The 20720-nt window shown below is 59.9% G+C and overlaps 2 protein-coding genes across 2 annotated transcripts; one reads left to right on the forward strand and one right to left on the reverse strand.

Annotated features, from left to right (window-relative positions):
* Positions 1-40: 40 nt before the first annotated feature.
* PLPPR3 (phospholipid phosphatase related 3) lies at positions 41-10338 on the reverse strand. The gene is made up of 8 exons (XM_054473541.2): positions 9904-10338; positions 9459-9559; positions 3148-3333; positions 2764-2905; positions 2464-2659; positions 2270-2327; positions 2011-2184; positions 41-1448 (listed from the first exon to the last, which is right to left on the reverse strand). The coding sequence occupies exons 2-8, from the start codon at positions 9531-9533 to the stop codon at positions 123-125; spliced, it is 2157 nt and encodes a 718-aa protein (XP_054329516.1). The 5' UTR covers positions 9534-9559; positions 9904-10338; the 3' UTR covers positions 41-122.
* A 4990-nt stretch (positions 10339-15328) lies between these two features.
* AZU1 (azurocidin 1) lies at positions 15329-20405 on the forward strand. The gene is made up of 5 exons (XM_054473547.2): positions 15329-15862; positions 16187-16343; positions 17920-18064; positions 19140-19373; positions 20143-20405. Exons 1-5 carry the CDS (start codon positions 15805-15807, stop codon positions 20302-20304), a joined length of 756 nt encoding a protein of 251 aa, XP_054329522.2. The 5' UTR covers positions 15329-15804; the 3' UTR covers positions 20305-20405.
* The last annotated feature ends 315 nt before the right edge of the window (positions 20406-20720 follow it).

A 20720-nucleotide genomic window follows, 5' to 3' on the forward strand; every position in this document is an offset into this window, starting at 1 on the left:
CGGGGCGAGCGGGCCGGAGCGAATGACCAAGAGCCGGAACTCGGTTTCTGCCGCTTTATTGAGCATCCGCGCTGCCGCCCGCGCCCCCGGCCCGCCCCCCGCCCGCCCCCGGCCCCGCCGCGCTAGTCGGGGAAGCGGCGCGCCTGCATCTTGCGGAAGTAGCCCTCGGCCTCGGCCTCCGCCTCGCGCTCCGCCAGCCCCAGGCCGCCCGTGTGGCGCCGCAGCGTGGACTCCCGGCTGCCCGGGCCCAGCGCCCCATCGGCCGCGCCCAGCGTGGGCAGCCCCTCGCCCGTGGCCAGGTTGACGGTGGCCACGGCCCCGAACCGCGGCTCCTCCTGGTCCACGTCGCTGACCGACGAGCCGGGGGACACGCCCGGGGGCTTGGCCCCGCCGCGGAAGCCGCGCGCCAGGTCCCCCAGCTCGTAGCCGCCGTCGGCCTCCGCCTTGGCCCCGCCGCCCGCCGCCTTCCACTCCCAGGGCGCGCCGCCGGCCGACAGGTGCACCACGGGGTGGTGCGGCGCGTGCGCGTCGATGGTCACGATGCTGGCGGAGTCGCGGTCCGACGGCGACCGGTACTGCGAGGAGTCGGAGCTGGCGCTGGACGACGACGCCGTTTCGGCCGCCTTGGGGCCCGGCGCGCCCGGAGCCTTGGACATGGCGATGACCTGCAGCAGCCGCGGAGGGTTGGCCACGGCCGCCCCGCTCTTCTCGGCCATCATGAGCCACTTGGCGCGCACCCCGGCGCCGCTTTTGGGGGACAGGCCGGCCCCCGCCTGCGCGCCCTCCTCCGGGATGTGCACCAGCGGCGGCGGCCCCGCGCGCGGTGGGAGGATGACCCGAGGCCCCAGCCCCGGCCGCGCCTGCACGGTGGGGTAGAGCGAGGGCGGGGCCGGGCCCTCGTCCTCCTCCTCTTCCTCCTCCTCCTCTTCCTCCTCCTCCTCCTCCTCTTCCTCCTCCTCCGCCATGGGCTCGGCGGGCGCGCGCAGGTGCCCGGGGCTGGCGTCGTCGGGCAGCCCCAGGCCGCGGCCCTCCAGGCTCTTCTGCTTCCACTCGCTGATGAGCTGCTTGGAGCGCGAGGCGTCCAGCGGCACGTGGATGGTCATGTGGCGGCGCGCGGGGTCGTCCAGCGAGGGTGCGCTGGCTCTGGGCAGCGTGTGGCTGAAGGTCACCATGTTCTCCTTGGCCATGGGGCTGCGCGGGGCCAGCAGGTCCACGTCCACGCTGGCGCGCTTCAGGCTGCCCAGCGAGGTCTTCTCGCGGGCCACGGGCCGGGGCGCGCCCTCCAGCCGCCCTGGGGGCCCCAGCTCGTCGGTGCTCACCGACTTATTCTGCTGATAAACCGAGTCGTGGCCCCTCTGCGTCAGGGCCCGCAGCGCGTCCTTGGCGGGGGCCGGGGCCGCGGGCTTCTCTGCAGGTGGGGCCTGGAAGTTGCCCACCGCGTGGCAGGCCTGGCAGGGAGAGGGGTCTGGGGGTGAGGCCTGGGGCTCAGACAGCTCCTCCCCTGTGATCGTTGGACTTGCCGTTAGGGGGCTTTGGGCCGGGGAGTGGGGGCTGGCAAGCTCTTGTCCATTGGGACCAGTTCCGGCCTCAAGGTTGCTGACCCAGCACATCGGGCAGGTCTGAGCCCACGGGATTGTGACTCCAGCATTCCAAGGGTGAGACACTTCAGCACACGTGCCTTCCCCCTAAGACCCCCTCGGCACCCATGTCTATCCCATCAGACACCCTGGGCACCCGTGCCTCCCCGCTAGAACGCCTGGGCACCCATGCCTCCCCCCTCAGGCCACCAGCTTCCCCCCTCAGACCTTCTGGGCCAGCCCCCACCTCAGAACCCCTGGGACCCGTGCCTCCCCCCTCAGGCCACCAGCCTCCCCTGTCAGACCCCCTGAGCCTGCCTCCCACCTCAGACCCCTGGGCCAGCCTCCCCACTCAGACCCTGTGGGCACTCATGCCTCCCCCCTCAGATCCCCCAGGAACCCATGCCGACCCCCATCAGAACCTGCCACTCACCAGGTAGGCAGCGATGCCCGCCCCGATGAGGAAGCCGGCATACACGTCCACCGGGTGGCTGCGGTACTGCGTGATCTGTGTGAGCCCGCACACGCCTGCAGCGATGGCAAAGGCGAAGACCAGGATGGGCTTCAGCAGCTTGGTGGTGTCCGAGATGACTGAGTTGAAGTACATCTGGGGGCATGAGGGCTGGGGTCAGGGAGGGCTCCCCAAGGGCCAGCAAGAGGCCCTGGGCAGGGCAGTGAGGGGCTGGACTCACCGACACGTAGACAGCAGCGAAGGCTGACAGCGTGGCGTGCTGGGACGGGAAGGTCTTCCTGTAAGAGGCGTCCAGCGTGAGCCCCGCCCGCCTGGGGACCCCAGCTCCAGTGGCCTCTCTGTGTCTCTGTTTCCCCACATGTTCACCGGGGTGGAAGAAGGCTCCCAGCCAGGGGAGTTGGGGGTCCGGCTCACCTTGCAGACAGGATGGCGTGGGTGTCGTGGCCGGAGCAGATGTCCTGCGTGATGTAGGGGTTGACCTCGCAGGACGTGCCCAGGAGAGTGTAGTTGGGCTTGCAAACGGTGAGGAAGAAGGGAGTGTGGTAACCCGTGGCCAGCTGGATCACGTCCGTCACCAGGGCTGTGGCACACAGGCCGAACACGTGGACACCTGCGGGGCGGAAGGCTCGGCCAGGCGGGGAGCTGGGGACCCGGGACAGCCCCACCCCCTGCACGTGGTCGTAGCTCAGGGTTGGGGTGTGTCCCGCAACTCACCCACAAACCGCACGGTACGCCGCAGGAAGGAGTTGAAGTTGCAGCCGCCGGCGTTGATGCTGCCCTCCGCCCCAGCGGGCCCTCCGGCACGGCCCCACAGCCGGGACTGCAGACAGTACAACATGCCCTCGGCCACCATGATCTGCCAACAAGGAGGGGGCGCTCAGGCCTCGGTGCCCACAGGGAGGGGGCGCTCAGGCGGGCTCCCATCTGCAGTGCCCACAGGCTGGCACAGGCCCCGGTGTGGGTGCTCACTGAGGCGGCAGTGGCTGCGGTGCCCACAGGCTGGCACAGGCCCCGGTGTGGATGTTCACTGAGGCAGCAGGGGTGGGCTCCCAGCCGCGGTGCCCACAGGCTGGCACAGGCCCCGGTGCGGGTGCTCACCGAGGCGGCAGGGGCCGCGAAGGCCAAGCTGAGCAGCATCAGCAGCGGGATGAGCTCCTCGTTGGTCTCCACGTAGGGCATGGAGAGAGTGCGGTCATAGCACTGGAAGCCCACCTTGGCCGGCTTGAAGAGGTCGGTCAGCTCCAGGAAGTACAGGGATACGATGGAAGAAGCCACTATGGGTAGCTGTGGGGACAAGGCGGGCCAGGTTCACCCTGCTCTCCCTCGTGGAGGTGTCTGTCCAGCCCTCCATGAATTCAGGGCCATCCACCATCTCACTCACCTATCCACAGATCCAACCCGCTCCCAGCCACTCTCCCCCATGAGTTATTCATCCATCCACAGATGCTCCATCCATAACTTGACCATCTACACATCACACACCCACTCACCCATCCTCCATCCACCCAAACACCTATGCCCCCAACATCCACCCACTCACCGACCCATCACTCATCCATCCACCCACTGGGAACCATCCATCCATTCATCCATCCACCCACCCACCCACCCATCATCCATCCACCCATTCTCCACCCATGCACCCAACGGTACCCATCCATCCATCCATCCATTCATCACCCAGCCATTCATTATTCCATCCATCCATCCATTCATCACCTAGCCGTTCATTCCTCCATCCATCCATCTCTCCATCTATCCACCCAGCCAACTGTCCAACCATCCACCCACCCACCCACCCATCTACCCACCTACCCATCCACCCATCCATCCAACCGTCCATCCATCCATTCATTTCCCAGCTATTCATTCATCCATCCATCCATCCACCTATCATCCACCCATGCACCCAACGGTACCCATCCATCCATCCATCCATCCATCCATCCATCACCCAGCCATTCATTCATCCATCCATCCATCCACCCATGCACCCAACGGTACCCATCCATCCATCCATCCATTCATCACCCAGCCATTCATTCATCTATCTATCCATCCATCCATCCATCATCCACTCATGCACCCAACGGTACCCATCCATCTATCCACCCACCCAACTGTCCATCCATCCATCCACCCACCCACCTACCCCATCCATCCATCCATTCATTACCCAGCCATTCATTCATCCATCCTCCATCCACCCATCACCCACCCACGCACCCAACCGTACCCATCCATCTGTCTGCCCACCCAACTTTCCATCCATCCATCCACCCACCCACCCATCCACCTATCCATCCATCCATCCATCCATTGATCACCCATCCATCCATCCATCCATCCATCCACCCACCCACCCACCCGTCTACTAACCTACCCATCTATCCACCTACTCATCCATCTACCCATCTGTCCATCCCCAACAGTCTTGCTCTGTTGCCCAGGCTGCAGTGCAGTGGTGCCATCTCAGCTCACTGCAACCTCCGCCTCCTGGGTTTTTGTATTTTTAGTAGAGACAGGGTATCGTCATGTTGCCCAGGCTGGTCTCGAACTCCTGGGCTCAAGTAATACACCCGCCTTGGCCTCCCATAGTGCTGGGATTAGAGGCGTGAGCCACCGCACCCAGCCGTGGCCTCAATCCTTTTTTTTTTCCCCACTCTGTCATGCAGCCTGGAGTGCAGTGGCGCGATCTCGGCTCACTGCAAACTCCGCCTCCAGGTTCAAGAGATCCTCCCACCTCAGCCTTCCAAGTAGGTGGGATTACAAGCATGCAATACCACGCCTGGCTAATTTTTTGTATTTTTAGTAGAGGCGGGGTTTCACCATGTTCCCCAGGCTGGCCTCGAACTTCTGACCTCAAGTAATCCATTCGCCTCGGCCTCCTGAAGTGCTGGGATTACAGACGTGAGTGACCTCGCTCGGGCATGGCCCTGGGCATGGCCCCAATCGTAATTCCTGCTTTGTTATGGCATCTTAGCAGGGGTTCAGCCCTCAGTCCAGTCCTGGGGAGGGCACAGGTCAGGGCTGGGGGCTCCAGGAAGGGAAAAGCCATCACTGAACATCCCAGGGCGGAACTGGATCGAGGGAGCTGAGTTCATGTCCAGTAAGCATTCATTGAGCGCCTGTTGCATGCAGGCACGAGGCCCGGGGCAGACATGGAAAGTGGGTAGCAGCATTTGTTTGCACCTGACACCTGGTTTGAAAACCACCCACTTTACGGCCGGGCGCGGTGGCTCACGCCTGTAATCCCAGCACTTTGGGAGGCCGAGGCGGGCGGATCACGAGGTCAGGAGATCGAGACCATCCTGGCTAACACGGTGAAACCCCGTCTCTACTAAAAATACAAAAATTTGCCGGGCGTAGTGGCGGGCGCCTGTAGTCCCAGCTACTCGGGAGGCTGAGGCAGGAGAATGGGGTGAACCCGGGAGACGGAACTTGCAGTGAGCCGTGATTGCACCACTGCACTCCAGCCTGGGTGACAGAGTGAGACTCCGTCTCAAAAAAAAAAAAAAGAAAACCACCCACTTTAAGCTGTGGGTGGCCAGCAGACCCCCTGTGCCCCAGTCTCACCAGCTGCAAAATGGGAATGATAAAGTAGCCGTCTCCAAGGGCTCAGGTGGAGATGAGTCAACGTGGGAGGTAGCCCCTGGCAACTATCCACTTGTTCTCTCCACTCTCATTATCAGCATGATTTTGCTGGGGCGGGCAGACAGCATCAAGCCTGGGGAGGGTTTGAGGTGGGGCCTGGGTGCAGCCTTAAAAACATGTAACCATGGGCCTGGCGCGGTGGCTCACGCCTGTCATCCCAGCACTTTGGGAGGCCGAGGTGGGCAGATCACCTGAGGTCAGGAGTTTGAGACCAGCCTGGCCAACATGGTGAAACCACACCTCTACTAAAAATACAAAAATTAGCCCAGCGTGCCTGTAATCCCAGCTACTCGGGAGGCTGAGGTGGGAGAATCGCTTGAGGCCAAGAGGTGGCAGTTGCAGTGAGCTGAGATTGTTCCACTGTACTCCAGCTTGGGCAAGAGAGCAAGGCTCCATCTCAAAAAATAATAATAATAAATATAATAATAATAATAATTAAGGCCAAGCACAGTGGCTCACACCTGTAATTCCAGTGCTTTGGGAGGCCGAGGCAGGACGATCACTTGAGGCCTGGAGTTCAAGACTAGCCTGAGCAACATAGTAAGACCCTGTCTCTACTAAATATATACTTTTTTTTGAGATGGAGTCTTGCTCTGTCGCCCAGGCTGGAGTGCAGTGGTGCGATCTCGGCTCACTGCAAGCTCTGCATCCCGGGTTCACGCCATTCTCCTGCCTCAGCCTCCCGAGTAGCTGGGACTACAGGCGCCCGCCACCACGCCCGGCTAATTTTTTGTATTTTTAGTAGAGACGGGGTTTCACCGTGTTAGCCAGGATGGTTTTCAACCTACTGACTTTGTGATCCGCCCGCTTTGGCCTCCCAAAGTGCTGGGATTACAGGCGTGAGCCACTGCGTCCAGACAATTTTTTTTTTTGAGACGGAGTCTCGCTCTGTTGCCCAGGCTGGAGTGCAGTGGCGCAATCTCGGCTCACTGCAACCTCTTTAGTAGAGACGAGGTTTCACCATCTTGGCTAGGCTGGTCTTGAACTCCTGACCTCGTGATCCACCCACCTCAGCCTCCTAAAGTGCTGGGATTACAGGCGTAAGCCACCACGTGCAGCCTACTAAAAATGATTTTTAAAAATTAGCTGGGGCCGGGCGTGGTGGCTCACGCCTGTAATCCCAGCACTTTGGGAGGCCGAGGCGGGCGGATCACGAGGTCAGGAGATCGACACCATCCTGGCTAACACAGTAAAACCCTGTCTCTACTAAAAATACAAAAAATTAGCTGGGCGTGGTGGCGGGCGCCTGTAGTCCCAGCTACTCGGGAGGCTGAGGCAGGAGAATGGCGTGAACCCGGGATGCAGAGTTTGCAGTGAGCCGAGATCGCACCACTGCACTCCAGCCTGGGCGACAGAGCAAGATTCCATCTCAAAAAAAAGTATATATTTAGTAGAGACAGGGTCTTACTATGTTGCTCAGGCTAGTCTTGAACTCCAGGCCTCAAGTGATCGTCCTGCCTCGGCCTCCCAAAGCACTGGAATTACAGGTGTGAGCCACTGTGCTTGGCCTTAATTATTATTATTATTATATTTATTATTATTATTTTTTGAGATGGAGCCTTGCTCTCTTGCCCAAGCTGGAGTACAGTGGAACAATCTCAGCTCACTGCAACTGCCACCTCTTGGCCTCAAGCGATTCTCCCACCTCAGCCTCCCGAGTAGCTGGGATTACAGGCACGCACCACCATGCTGGGCTAATTTTTGTATTTTTAGTAGAGGTGTGGTTTCACCATATTGACCAGGCTGGTCTCGAACTCCTGATCTTAAGTGATCCGCCCACCTCGGCCTCCCAAAGTGCTGGGATTATAGGCGTGAGCCACCACGCCCATCCTGCAACAGGAATTTAAATGCAATTTCGAAAAATAAACAGATTTTCTATGAAGTGATGTGGGCAACTCAATGATATTGTGTTCGGGTGGGACCCACTTGCCCGGGTGTGAGGTAACAGATTACAGGCCAGCCACCGGCCATGTGACCTCCATGGGTCACAGCTTCCTTGAGACTAGGGTCCCGTCTTCCATCGAGGCTCTGGAAGGCCTATCACTAGAGCCGGTTTCCCTGGCCTGACATGCAAGGATGGATTAAAGTTATTTTATTTTTTGAGATGGGGTCTGGCTCTGTCATCCAGGCTGAAGTGCAGTGGATGAAGAGCACAGATCTTGGCTCACTGTAACCTCCACCACCTCGACTCAAGTCATCCTCTATATCAGGCTCCTATGTAACTGAGACCTCAGCTGCACACCACCACGCCCAGCTATTTTTTCTGTTTTTAAAATTTTGTAGAGACGAGTTTTTGCCATGTTGCCCAGGCTAGTCTTGAACTCTTGGGCTCAAGCAATCCATCTGCCCTGGGCCTCCCAATGTGTTGAGATCACAGGTGTCAGCCACCAACCCAACCTTAAGTTACTCTACCATCCTGAGCTGGGTGTGTGCCAAAATGGTAGCTTTTTTGTTTTAGAGACAGGGTCTCTGTCATCCATCCAGGCTGGAGTGCAGTGGTGCGATCACAACTCACTACAGCCTCAACCTCTTGGGCTCAAGTAATCCTCCCACCTCAGCCTCCTAAGTAGCTGAGAATAAAGGCACGCCCCACACGCCCAACTAATATTTTAATTTTTTTTGTAGAGATGGGATCTTGCTGTGTTGCCCAGGCTGGTCTCAAACTCCTGGCCTCAAGCAATCCTCCCACCTCGGTCTCCCAAAGTGCTGGGACTATAAACATGGCAAACATGAGCCACTGCACAGGGCAGGAGGCTCTATTTATTGCATTTATTGTCTTCTTTTTTTTTTTTTTCTAAGACAGGGCCTTGCTCTGTTGCCCAGGCTGGAGTGCAGTGGCACGATCTCTGCTCACTGCAACATCCACCTCCTGGGTTCAAGCGATTCTCCTGCCCCAGCCTCCCGAGTAGCTGGGCTCACAGGCATAAGCCACCATACCCGGCTAATTTTTTGTATTTTTTAGTAGAGACGGGGTTTCGCCATGTTGGCCACGCTGGTCTTGAACTCCTGCCCTCAGGTGATCTGCCCACCTCAGCCTCCCAAAGTGCTGGGATTACAGGCGTGAGCCACAGTGCCCAGCCTAATTTTTCTATTTTTAATGGAGACGGGTTTCACCATGTTGGCTAGGTTGGTCTCGAACTCCTGACCTCAGGTGATCCACCCGCCTTGGCCTCCCAAAGTGCTGGGATTACAGGCGTGAGCCACCGCACAGGGCAGGGGGTTCCATTTATGGTCATAAACTCCTCACTAGGTGCCTAACAGTTTTCCGTATTCTGTAAATATTAATTCCTATCAGCTCCATCGGTGGAAAAGCGGAGGCCCAGAGAGGTTAGGGGCAGGGCACCAGCCTCACCATTAGCAGAGACGAACTCAGACCCTGAGGCTTCGGAACCCACGGGGCACCTGCACCCAAGCGCCGCCCCCTCCGGCCTCCCCGCCCCCTCCAGGCCCCCAGCTCCCCGGCCCCCAGCCTCTCCGGTGAGCTCTGACCACACCTTGGTCAGAAGGGCTCACCTCCTAGCACCTGCCCACAGTTCCCACGGCCCGGACCCCCCTCGGTGCCTCTGGAGCTCCTATTCGACCCGCAGAGCCCAAGTCCTCTGCCCCACCCCCCATCCGCCGGGCACCCCGGTCCTGCCCCGCCCCGAGGCCACTGCGGGGGCAGCTGCGCCGGCTCTGGTCCCCCAGCGCGGGGGTCTCTGCAGGCGGGCGGAACCGAGGCGTCTCCCCCGGGCCCCAGCGCGACCCCCACCCACCTCCACGAAGTAGAAGCAGGGCAGAAGCGTCATGCTGTCCTTCGGGATCTTGTTCTTCTCCTTGGTGGAGACCATGGTGCCGCGGGCGCCGCAGGCCGTGGCTGGAGGGGAGAAAGCGGCGCTGGAGGGGGGCGCGCAGGCGGAGCCCCGGGGGGACACGGTGGCCGGCGCCGGCGGGAGAGGGGCGGTCGGGGAAACTGAGGCTGGAGAGAGCGGCGTCCGCGCGACCTCCCCGCGCTCCGGCCCAGGACGCGGCTTCCGGGCGCCCCCACACCCGGGATCGGGGAGTAGGGGCCGGGATCGGCGAGGAGGGCGGGGCCGGCCTGGCCGGGGGGTCTCCGGGGGGGAGCCAGTCCCCGCGTGGTGGTGGGGGGCATCCGGGAGAACGGGGGGTCCGGGCGGCGGAGGAGGCTGGGTCCGCGCCCCCAGCCCCGCAGCCCCTCACCTGGCGCGGCCGGCGCCCAGCACAAAGCGCGTCTCCTCCGTGGGGCGGGGCCGGGAGCCGGGAAGGGGGAGGGGGAGGGTCCGGCCCGGAGACCCCCGCGCGCGCCCGGACGCCGCAGCCCAGACGCCGCGCCAGGGGCGGGGGCTCTTTGTCTGGGCGCGTCCTCCGCAGGCCCCGCGCACCGTCCCCGCCTCCCGGGCGCCGCCTCCCACCGCCGGGGGTCTCGGGGGTCTCAGGTCTGCGCGAGCGGCTGGCGGGGCTCGGGGGTCGCGTCCTCCTCCCTTCGGGCCTGCGGCGGCGACGGTCCCGTCCTCCCCTCCCGGGTGGCTGCGGTCGGCCCGGGGGGCCCCATCGAGACGGGGGCGGAGGCGGGGGCGGGGGTTGGGGTTTCGGGGTCTCTGACTGTCTCTGTGTCTGTCACGGTCTCTCGCCGGCTCCGACTGCCCCCGCCCCGCGCCTCCGCCCGCCCCTCCGCGGAGCCCGCCGCTCGCTGGTGCGCGTTTCCATGGCGAGGCTCCCAGGGCGCCCGGAGCATCGGAGACAAAAGAGCTGGGGGAGGGGGATTGGGGGGTCTCCCGGTGCCTCTCTCCCTTCCCCCCGCACTCACCCTCGCCCCCTCCGCCGCCCCGGGGTCCACCCTCCGCCTGGCCGCAGCCGCTCGGTGCGCACGGCGGGATTGCGGGGCTCGGGGCTGGGGGCTGCGGGATGCGGGGATGCGGGCAGGGCCCTCGGGACGCGCACTCGGGCAGTGCCTGCTGTCTGCGGGCATTTCCTCCTCCATATGCGCAGCCCTGCGGGGTAGGGGCTGGTTGACCCCCGTTGTAGGGATGGGGAAACTGAGGCTTGGGCACCCTGGGTCGCAATCCAAGGTCTCCGGGCCCCAAACGGCAGGATTTACAAAAATCGGTTTTTGGGCCGTGCGCGGTGGCTCAGGCCTGTAATCCCAGCACTTTGGGAGGCCCAGGCGGGCGGATCACGAGGTCAGGAGTTCGAGACCAGCCTGGCCAACATGGTGAAACCCCGTCGCTACTAAAAATACAAAAATTAGCTGGATGTGGTGGCTCATGCCTGTAATCCCAGCTACTCGGGAGGCTGAGGCAGGAGAATCGCTTGAACCTGGGAAGCGGAGGTTGCAGTGAGCCGAGATCCTGCCATTGCACTCCAGCCTGGGCAACAAGAGCGAGACTCTGTCTCAAAAAAAAAAAAAAAAAAAAAAGAGTGACTTCCACGCTGGGTGCAGTGGCTCAGGCCTGTAATCCCAGCACTTTGGGAGGCCGAGGCGGGAGGATCCCTTGAGGTCAGGAGTTCGAGACGAGCCTGGCCAACATGGTGAAACCCCATCTCTACTAAAAATATAAAAATTAGCCAGACATGGTGGCAAGCACCTGTAATACCAGCTACATGGCAGGCTGAGGCAGGAGAATTGCTTGAACCTGGGAGGTGGAGGTTGCAGTGAGCCGAGATGGCACCATTGCACTCCAGCCTGGGCGACAGAAGGAGACTCTATCTCAAAAGAAAAAAAAAAAAAACAGTGACTCCAGAGGGTTGGAGCTCTGCTAGATGCCTTAGTTTGCTCATAACAGGCACTGCTGCCCCCTGGGAAGAGGGTTGTCCGCCATAAATGCGGGAACAGTTAAATGACTATGGGAATAGGATGGGAACTCAATGGTGTTGCTACCTTTGGGTGGACTCGGAGGCAGCCCCGCTTCCTGGGACAGGACTGCACGAGCTGCCTGGGGAAGGGTCTTTGGCCTTCCGGTTCCTGCAGGGGGGCTCGGGGAGGCCCTGTGAGCAGTTGGTCACAGGTGGGTCCCATTTGATGAGATCCTGTTCCTCCCCAACAGCCCTGGAGAAGGGGGATGTTGCCTGCTGTGGCTGCAGCTGTTTTCCTGGCCTGTGAGAGGTGGGGCCAGGGTGGCCGTTGGGAATCTGGGTGTTGCAAGGTGACCACAAACAGCTCTCTGGAGGAGGAGGAGGAAAATGCAATTGATTTTCAGGAGGCTTCTGAGGTCAGGAGTGGGAGAGTGTGCAGGGGGACCCTCCTGGCAGCTTGGGGGTCCAACAGAAGGTCTGGGAGAGTCTCAGAGTCTTCTCCCCCTAGGATCACCAGTGGCGGAGATGGGGCAGGCCTGGCCACGGAGGGTACATTGCTTGGCTGAGGGGCCTGGGCTTGAGTGTGGTGCACTAGGAAGTCATAGGAGAGTTCAGAGCAGGCCGGAGGGGTTGAGCATACCAGATGCTGCTCAAAACCTTTATTTAAAAATTATTATTATTATTATTACTATTATTTTGAGATGGACTCTTGCTCTGTTGCCCAGGCTGGAGAGCAGTTGTGCGATTTCAGCTCACAGCAACCTCCCACCTCCTGGGTTCAAGTGATTCTCCCTCCTCAGCCTCCCGAGTAGTTGGGATTATAGGCGCCCGCCACCACGACTGGCTAATTTTTGTATTTTTAGTAGAGACAGGATCTCCTCATGTTGGTCAGGCTGGTCTTGATCTCCTGACCTCAGCTGATCTGCTGCCTCCGCCTCCTAAAGTACTGGGATGACAGGCGACCCACCGAGTCCAGCATTTTTTTTTTTTTTTTTTTTTTGGAGACAGAATCTCGCTCTGTCACCCAGGCTGAGTGCAGTGGCACGATCTCGGCTCACTGCAAGCTCCGCCTCCCGGGTTCATGCCATTCTCCTGTCTCAGCCTCCCAAGTAGCTGGGACCACAGGCACCCACGACTATGCCCGGGTAATTCTTTTGTATTTTTAATAGAGACGGTGTTTCACCATGTTAGCCAGGATACTCTTGATCTCCTGACCTCGTGATCCACCTGTTTTGGCCTCCCAAAGTGCTGGGATTACAGGCGTGAGCCACCGTGCCCAGCTTTTTTTTTTTTTTTTTTTTTTTTTTTAATAGAGATAGGGTCTCACCATGTTGCCAAAGCTGGTCTTAAACTCCTGGGCTCAAGTGATCCTCCCACCTCGGCCTCCCAAGGCGTTGGGATTACAGGCGTGAGCCACCATGCCCGGCCTCAAAAACTTTTAAGGATATGAACCCCACTCCATGCTCAGCACTGTTCTGTCTAGAAGGCAGAGTCTGTCCCTGTCACAGGGCACACTGAGGTGCAGACAGGGGGCTCGCCCTGTGGTCACGTGACTGGGAGGGACAGAGCTTCTGGCTCCCGGCTGAGGGGAAATGGGGCCTGGTCCACATTTGGCCAGGACAGGGTGGATGGAGGCTGGGGCCTCCGCAGGGAAAATGGACAGGTAGGATCCAGGGGTGGGCAGAGAGGGAGAGCTGGCTTGGACGGAGGCAGGGGTCTGGGGGCTGTGCCATGGACCCTGTGAGGTGGCTGGGTTGTGAAGCTCATTGGAGACTGGATTTTTTTTTTTTTTTTTTTTTGGTGACAGAGTCTCACTCTGTCGCCCAGGCTGGAGTGCAGTGGCGCGATCTCAGCTCACTGCAAGCTCCACCTCCCAGGTTCACGCCATTCTCCTGCCTCAGACTCCCAAGTAGCTGGGACTACAGGTGCCTGCCACCACGCCCAGCTAATTTTTTGTATTTTTAGTAGAGACGGGGTTTCACCGTGTTAGCCAGGATGGTCTCGATCTCCTGACCTCGTGATCCGCCCGCCTTGGCCTCCCAAAGTGCTGGGATTACAGGCATGAGCCACCGCGCCCAGCTTGGAGGCCAGATTTGAGCCCTGGGACCCTACATTCCCGATGGGCAGCGGACCTCAAGGCACACTGGCCCTGCCTCCCTGAACTCTCCCCGTATCCGCCCCTTGGAAGGGCAAGCTGCCTTCAGAGGGCCCCCACAGGCCCAGACACGAACTGGTGTCCCCAAAGGTGTGGGGGACACGGTAAGCCCCAGACCTCAGTTTCACCTTGGAAATGAGCCCCGTCGTAAAAAACGGAGGTAAGTTTGGGCGCAGTAGCTCACACCTGTGCTCCCAGCACTTTGGAAGGCCGAGGTGTGGATTGCTCGAGGTTAGGAGTTCCAAACCAGCCTGAGCAACATAGTGAGACTCCAACTCTACAAAAAAATACAAAAATTAGCCAGGCATGGTGGCATGCGCCTGTGGTCCCAGCTACTTGGGAGGCTGAGGCGGGAGGATTGCTGGAACCTGGGAATCGGAGGCTGCAGCGAGCTGAGATCGTGCCACTGCACTCCACCCTGGGCAACATAGTGAGATCCCATCTCTACAAAATATACAAAAATTAGCCAGGCATGGTGGCGGGCGCCTGTGGTCCCAGCTACTCGGGAGGCTGAGGCGGGAGGATTGCTGGAACCTGGGAATTGGAGGCTGCAGTGAGCCAAGATTGTGCCACTGCCCTCCAGCCTGGGTGACAGCGAGACCTTGACTGTAAAAAAAAAAACAAAAAAAGGAGATGAAATTTACATAACTTAAAATTAGCCATTTTGAACGGTACAGTTAAGTGGTTTTTGGTGCATACACCAAGTTGTGCAACCATCACCGCTGTCCAGTCCCAGAACATTCCATCACCCCAAAGAAGGAAGCCCCATCTCCATCCATCAGCCATCACCGCCTGCCCTCCCCTGGCCCCTGGCAACCACAGATCCACTTCCTGCCTCTGCAGATTTGCTTGTTCTGGACATTTTGTCTATTTATTTTTATATAGTTTTTAATTTGTTTTTATTTATTTTTTTTTTTTGAGACGGAGTCTCTCTGTGTCGCCCAGGCTGGAGTGCAGTGGCGCAATCTTGGCTCACTGCAACCTCCACCTTCCAGGTTCAAGCGATTATCCTGTCTCAGCTTCCCAAGTAGCTGGGACTATAGGCGCCCGCCACCACGCCCGGCTAATTTCTTTTTTTTTTTTGAGACGGAGGTTGCTCTTGTGGCCCAGGCTGGAGTGCAATGGTGCGGTCTTGGCTCACTGCAACCTCTGCCTCCCGGGTTCAAGTGATTCTCCTGCCTCAGCCTCCTGAGTAGCTGGGATTACAAGCATGTGCCACCACGCCCTGTTAATTTTGTATTTTTAGTAGAGATGGGGTTTCTCCGTGTTGGTCAGGCTGGTCTTGAACTCCCAACCTCAGGTGATCTGCCTGCCTCGGCCTCCCAAAGTGCTGGGATTACAGGCGTGAGTCACCGCACCCAGCTTGTCAATTATATCTCAATAAAGCTGTTGAAAAAGTTTTTTTAAAAAAAATCACCCAATGAGACACAGTGGCTCACACCTGTAATCCCAGCATTTTGAGAGGCCGAGGCGGGTGGATCACCTGAGGTCGGGAGTTTGAGACCAGCCTGGCCAATATAGTGAAACCCCATCCCTACTAAAAATACAAAAAATTAGCCGGGCATGTTGGCAGGCACCTGGGTAATCCTAGCTACTCAGGAGGCTGAGACAGGAGAATCACTTGAGCCTGGGAGGCGGAGGTTGCAGTGAGTCGAGATCACACCATTGCACTCCAGCCTGGGCAACAAGAGCGAAACTCCATCTCAAAATAATAATAATAATCACCCATGCAGACGCGCAGGACTCAACGCAGGCCTGCCAGCTCCACTGCCCTGAGCTCCCCTGGTGCCAGGCCCAGCGGGCAGTGTTGGAGCCCCAGTGGCTTGGGATGGGGAGACCAGGACTCTGAGCTGGCAATGTTGCTGGGTGCTGGCTGCATGCCTGCCATGTGCTGGGCCCCAGGATCCACTGGTTCCTGACACCCTCACCTGCCCCTGGGGGTGCGGCCATCTTCTAGAGGGGGAAACTGAGGGTCAGCGTGGAATGTGGGGGGAGCCCAGGCTGGCCCAGGGAGCAGTTGGCGGTGGAGGCCTTGGGCAACTTCCCATGTTCCCACTGAGTGGGGCTGTCCCTGGGCCTGGGCGGGGACGCTGCCAACTGCCAAGGCCTGTGTATAAGGGCAGCCGCCACCTTAGCCTCAGAGCCGCCCCGCCATGACCCGGCTGACAGTCCTGGCCCTGCTGGCTGGTCTGCTGGCATCCTCGAGGGCCGGTGAGTGCCCCTCTGTGCCGGTGGTCCCCCATCTGTGCTAGGGCCCGGCTGACAGGGCAGAGCTCAGACTCAAAGCACAGAGAAGGCAAGCGGCATGGCCTGGGTCACACAGCCAGCCCGGCCTGGACAATCCCGGGAAAGGCGTGAGGGCGGATGGTGTGCGGGACTCAGCGGCCACCTGTCTTCTTAGGGAGTGGGACAATGGGGGAGGGTGGGTCCCCCCGCAGCCCCACTGGGTGGATGGAGCTGAGGCTGGAGCTTCACACGCCCTCCCGGCCGCTGTGTGGATTCTCGGGGATCTCAGAGCTGTCTTCCCGCACCCAGGCTCCGGCCCCCTCGTGGACATCGTGGGTGGCCGGAAGGCGAGGCCCCGCCAGTTCCCGTTCCTGGCCTCCATACAGAATCAAGGCAGGCACTTCTGTGGGGGTGCCCTGATCCATGCCCGCTTCGTGATGACTGCGGCCAGCTGCTTCCGAAGCCAGTGAGGGGTCCTGGGGAAGGGGCCTAGGGGGCATTGGGGCTCAGAGAAGGGGCTCGGGGGGCCTAGGGATTCAGTGGGGGTGCTTGGTAGGTGAGGAGGGGAGGGGATTGCAAAAGGAGGGGCTCAGGGAAAGTAGGGGGCTTGGAGAGGGAAATGGGGAGTGAGTTGAGGAGGGACCCAAGGATATTGGGGGACTCAGTTGGAGGAGGCTTAGAGAAAGGAAGAGGCTCAGATGGAGGAGGCCGAGCGAAGGGAAGGGGCTCAGATGGAGGAGGGGGCCCAGAGAAAGGAAGGGGCTCAGATGGAGGAGATGCAGAGAAGGGAAGGGGGTCAGATGGAGGAGGCCCAGAGAAGGGAAGGGGCTCAGATGGAGGAGATGCAGAGAAGGGAAGGGGGTCAGATGGAGGAGGCTCAGAGAAGGGAAGGGGCTCAGATGGAGGAGGGGGCCCAGAGAAAGGAAGGGGCTCAGATGGAGGAGGTGCAGAGAAGGGAAGGGGGTCAGATGGAGGAGGTGCAGCGAAGGGAAGGGGGTCAGATGGAGGAGGCTCAGAGAAGGGAAGGGGCTCAGATGGAGGAGATGCAGAGAAGGGAAGGGGTTCAGATGGAGGAGGCGCAGAGAAGGGAAGGGACTCAGATAGAGGAGGGGACGCAGAGAAGGGAAGGGGCTCAGATGGAGGAGGCCCAGAGAAGGGAAGGGGCTCAGATGGAGGAGGCTCAGAGAAGGGAAGCGGCTCAGATGGAGGAGGTCCAGAGAAAGGAAGGGGGTCAGATGCAGGAGGGGGCCCAGAGAAGGGAAGGGGCTCAGATGGAGGAGGAGGCCCAGAGAAGGGAAGGGGCTCAGATGGAGGAGGAGGCCCAGAGAAGGGAAGGGGCTCAGATGGAGGAGGCTCAGAGAAGGGAAGCGGCTCAGACGGAGGAGGTCCAGAGAAAGGAAGGGGCTCAGATGGAGGAGGCTCAGAGAAAGGAAGGGGCTCAGATGGAGGAGGCTCAGAGAAGGGAAGCGGCTCAGATGGAGGAGGCCCAGAGAAAGGAAGGGGGTCAGATGCAGGAGGGGGCCCAGAGAAGGGAAGGGGCTCAGATGGAGGAGGAGGTGCAGAGAAGGGAAGGGGGTCAGATGGAGGAGGGGGCCCAGAGAAGGGAAGGGGCTCAGATGGAGGAGGAGGTGCAGAGAAGGGAAGGGGCTCAGATGGAGGAGGAGGCCCAGAGAAGGGAAGGGGCTCAGATGGAGGAGGAGGTGCAGAGAAGGGAAGGGGGTCAGATGGAGGAGGGGGCCCAGAGAAGGGAAGGGGCTCAGATGGAGGAGGAGGTGCAGAGAAGGGAAGGGGCTCAGATGGAGGAGGAGGCCCAGAGAAGGGAAGGGGCTCAGATGCAGGAGGAGGTGCAGAGAAGGGAAGGGGCTGGAGATGGGGAGGGGGCCCTGGAGGGTCTTGGCTCTGCTTCTGTAAAAGGGGGGGAGTTTTCAGGGTGAAGGATTGCAGTCTGCAGGCTGGGATCCCCCCGATTTGCAAGCCGGCTTGCTCTGTGCCCAGGCCCCAGCCTGGTGTCCTCCCTCTGCCCTTTCCTCCGCTGCTGTCAGGAACCCTGGGGTTGACACCGTGGTGCTGGGCGCCTATGACCTGAGGCGGCGGGAGAGAAGGTCCCGCCAGACGTTTTCCATCAGCAGCATGAGCGAGAACGGCTACGATCCCCAGCAGAACCTGAATGACCTGATGCTGCTTCAGGTGAGGACGGTGCGGGGCTCATGCCTGTGGTCCCAGCACCTTGGGAGGCCGACATTAGCCAGGGAAACACGTCCAAACTCGGCCTCTACAAAAAAATACAAAAATTAGCCGGGAGTGGTGGCGCGCACCTGTGGCCCCTGTGCTTCAGGAGGCCGAGGCGGGAGGATGGCTTGAGGCCAAGAGTTTGAGACCAGCCTGGGCAACATGGTGAAACCCCACTGGGAGGATCACTTGAACACAGGAGCTTGTACTTAGCCTGGGCAACATGGCCAAACTCAGTCTCTACAAAAAATATATATGTGTGTGTGTGTGTGTGTGTGCGCGCGTGTGCGTGTGTGTGTGTTTTTATCTTGCCGGGCGAGGTGGCTCACGCCTGTAATCCCAGCACTTTGGGAGGCCGAGGCGGGTCGATCACGAGGTCAGGAGATCGAGTCCAGCCTGGCCAACATGGTGAAACCCCGTCTCTACTAAAAATACAAAAATTAGCCGGGCGTGGCAGCGGGCGCCTGTAGCCCCAGCTACTCAGGAGGCTGAGGCAGGAGAATCGCTTGAACCCGGGAGGCGGAGCTTGCAGGGAGCCGAGATCGCACCACTGCACTCCAGCCTGGGCAACAGAGCCAGACTCTGTCTCAAAAAAAACTTCCAAAAACAATACAGCAAAACACACAGATGTACCACAGTTTGCGTATGGAGCCTCCTGTTGGTGGAGACTGACGCCGTTTTCAGACGCTTTTGTTGCGATAAAACCAAGTGAACGTTTTTCATTTTTGGTTTTTTCTTTGAAAAGATGATAAAGTTATCCCAAAAATAATATAAAAAAATAAAAAAACTAGAGATGGGGTTTCACCTTGTTGGCCAGGCTGGTCTTGAACTCCTGGCCTCAAGTGATCCACCCACCTTGGCCTCGCAACGTGCTGGGAATACAGGCGTGAGCCACCGCACCTGGCCTCTGCCGGGAATTAAACGCAAACCACTTACAGACTACAATTCATGTCGCTGACCCTTCTGCTCCCAGGGGGCCCCATGAGGCTCCAGTCCCCAGGCCACCCTCCCCTCACTCCGTTTCCTTCCCCAGCTGGACCGCGAGGCCAACCTCACCAGCAGCGTGGCGATACTGCCGCTGCCTCCGCAGAACGCCACAGTGGAAGCCGGCACCAGATGCCAGGTGGCCGGCTGGGGAACCCAGCGCAGTGGGGGGCGTCTCTCCCGTTTTCCCAGGCTCGTCAACGTGACTGTGACACCCGAGGACCAGTGTCGCCCCAACAACGTGTGCACCGGTGTGCTCACCCGCCGCGGCGGCATCTGCAATGTGAGTGCTCCCTGTGGCAGGAGGAGGGGACTTGACAGGTAATGAGCTCTCCGTGGCAGGAGAAAGCAAGTTCAGGCTGAGGGCGGCACAGCAGGGGGACCCCAGGATGGAGCATTTTAACAGCATGAGAAACAGTATCTTTTTTTTTTTTTGAGACAGAGTCTCGCTCTGTCCCCCAGGCTGGAGTGCAGTAGCGCGATCTCGGCTCACTGCAACCTCCGCCTCCTGGGTTCAAGGGATTCTCCTGCCTCAGCCTCCTGAGTAGCTGGGATTACAGGCACCTGCCACCACACCCGGCTAATTTTGTATTTTTAGTAGAGACGGGGTTTCTCCATGTTGGTCAGGCTGGTCTCCAACTCCTGACCTCATGATCCGCCCACCTCGGCCTCCCAAAGTGTTAGGATAACAGGTGCGAGCCACCGTGCCTGGCCGAGAAACAGTATTTACCAAACGCCGGCTGTGAGCCACGTCTGTGCTGGGGTTTGGGGACCCAGCAGGCATGGTAGAGCCGGTCACTGAGGGACTCAGGCGTGTGATTGCTAGGGAAGGGGCACCTGGCCCAGCCTGGAGGTGCCAGGAAGCTCCAGAAAGCAACTGATCACAAATTCCACCAGCAGTTAACCAGGACAGAGAAAGAGAATAGCCGTGCAAAGGCCCTGGGGCTGGATCAGGACTTGCAGGTTCCAGGGGCAGCAAGAGGCCTCTGCAGTTCTGGGGTGGCGCAGGAGCCAGGCCCTGGGACGCTCTGACACAGCTGCCGCCTGCCCAGGGGGACGGGGGCACCCCCCTCGTCTGCGACGGCCTGGCACACGGTGTGGCCTCCTTCTCCGTGGGGCCCTGTGGCCGAGGCCCCGACTTCTTCACCCGAGTGGCGCTCTTCCGAGACTGGATCGATGGTGTTCTCAACAACCCGGGACCGGGGCCAGCCTAGGGGGGGCCTGTGACCTCCCACGGAGCCCAGCCCCGCCCTCCACACCTCCCGTGCTCCGCACCCACCTCCCGTGGCCCCTGTAATAAAGAAGCCGATCTCGCCTCTGCTCCTGGTTTCTGTTCATCGGTGGTGGGGGGGCTGTGGGGAGGCATGAGTGGCACCTTCACCGGCCTTAGGGGCACCCACCGCAGGCGCGCTGCCTGTGCAGATGTCAGATGTTCAGGGATTCCCTCAAAGCCCGGGAAGCAGGGGCTGGTGTTATCTGCACCGGACAGCCGGGTGCTGGGGGGAGGCCCAGGTTCAGAGAGGTTGGGTGGCTGCCCAGAGGTCACACAGCGAATGCCGGCTTTGAGCTCGAATCTGTGAGATTCTCTTCCCCCTTCCCACCTCTCATTCTGTTGGAGAACATACCACAC

This window comes from Pongo pygmaeus, chromosome 20 (genome assembly GCF_028885625.2).
Source record: "Pongo pygmaeus isolate AG05252 chromosome 20, NHGRI_mPonPyg2-v2.0_pri, whole genome shotgun sequence".
In the NCBI taxonomy this organism is placed as follows: domain Eukaryota; kingdom Metazoa; phylum Chordata; class Mammalia; order Primates; family Hominidae; genus Pongo; species Pongo pygmaeus.